General features: G+C 42.1%; 1 protein-coding gene across 1 annotated transcript in view; it reads left to right on the top strand.

Annotated features, from left to right (window-relative positions):
* LOC106880088 (phospholipid phosphatase 2-like) overlaps nucleotides 1-1,726 on the top strand; it is a 173,056-nt gene that overhangs the window by 165,392 nt on the left and 5,938 nt on the right. The window contains exon 4 of the mRNA XM_014929901.2: nucleotides 1,513-1,587. Within this exon, the coding sequence (XP_014785387.1) occupies nucleotides 1,513-1,587 (75 nt within the window). The remainder of the gene's footprint in view (nucleotides 1-1,512; nucleotides 1,588-1,726) is intronic.

A 1,726-nucleotide genomic window follows, 5' to 3' on the forward strand; every position in this document is an offset into this window, starting at 1 on the left:
ATATATATATATGTATATATATATATATACATATATACGACGGGCTTCTTTCAGTTTCCGTCTACCAAATCCACTCACAAGGCTTTGGTCGGCCCGAGGCTATAGTCGAAGACACTTGCCCAAGATGCCACGCAGTGAGACTGAATCCGGGACCATGTGGTTGGTAAGCAAGCTACTTACCACACAGCCACTCCTACGCCTATTTTATTTATTTATTTATTTATTTATTTTGCTTATTACTTCCGCCTGAGCGAAGGCAGAGGTATTGATTTCAGTACTGTTTGTTTGTCGGTAGACAAATAACCGCTGGATGGATTCGGATGAAACATTCAGGGATGTTTGGCCTCGTGACTGGCACGACGAACTGATTAGGTTTTGGGATCGATCCGGTACCGGACAGGGGTTGTGGATTTATTTTTACACGAACTCCCCTAAAGAACTCCCTTGCTGCCTGCTGCATTGATCACCACCATTGGTCTGTTCTTGCTGGTCACCGTGATAGCTGACGTCTCGCTCTCCTCCGGGCAACACCCTTCTTCTGAAGAGACCTTGCAGGACCATCCGTGCGGACATGAGGAAAAGGAGGAAAAGTGAGGACATTACGACCCGTCCTGCCTGCTCATCTTCCCTTGCAGCCTCTGCGGACGTGCCTCTTCCTTCCGAACTGGACCCGTCGGACATCAGCAAGTCTGTCTTAAGCAGACATGGACATCCCCCGCACTCTGTAAATCTTTGCTTACTCGCGAAGATATGTGTATGTGTGTATGTATGTATGTATGTATGTATGTATGTATGTATGTGTGTGTGTTTGTGTGTGTATCTAGCTAGCTAGCTAGCTAGCTAGCTAGATAGATAGATAGATAGATAGATAGATAGATAGATAGATAGATAGATAAACAGACAGACAGATAAACAAACAGATAGATAGATAGATAGATAGATAGATAGATAGATAGATAGATAGATAGATAGATATAGACTACTTTATTATCTCCCCTTCTTCCTAGCTCTCCTGGCTGACCACCTCTGTCCAGCCATCTCCATGATCGACCGCTAGCCACTAAAGCTGTTTTTTTAATTCTCTTTCTGTTTAATTTCTTGCATTCCTTTCTGTTGAAGAGCTTAGGCTCGAAACGTAAAGGACTTTCTTACCTTCCCGAGCGTTAAACTAATACATTTGTTTGTTGTTTACACACCTGTCTTTGTCTTTTGTGTTCTTGTAAATTCCAACTATGTGTGTGTGTGTGTGTGTGTGTGTGTGTGTGTTTGTGCTTTGTGTTTTTGTAAATTCCAACTATATATATATATATATATATATGTATGTATGTATGTATGTATGTATGTGTGTGTGTGTGTGTGTGTGTGTGTGTGCGTGTGTGTAAGTATGTATGTATGTATACTAAATTCTAGAAACGATTGCTTCAGTGTTTGGTCTGTACTAAAGCCGCAAACGAAATCCAGAATAAAGCCTTAAAATCCGAAATCTCTTGCTGATCCTCCCTTTTCACCCCTTTTGTTTTCTTTTCCAGATTATCTTTCGCCTCAGGCCACTCGTCTTTTGCCATGTTCTCCATGCTGTTCCTGGCGGTAAATATTCACCATCACCACAACTACTACTACTACTATCGCTACTACTACTACTACTACCACTATCGTTACTACTACTACCACCACCACCACCACCACCACCACCACTACTACTACTACTACTACTACTACTACTCTG

This window comes from Octopus bimaculoides, chromosome 18 (genome assembly GCF_001194135.2).
Source record: "Octopus bimaculoides isolate UCB-OBI-ISO-001 chromosome 18, ASM119413v2, whole genome shotgun sequence".
Taxonomy (NCBI): domain Eukaryota; kingdom Metazoa; phylum Mollusca; class Cephalopoda; order Octopoda; family Octopodidae; genus Octopus; species Octopus bimaculoides.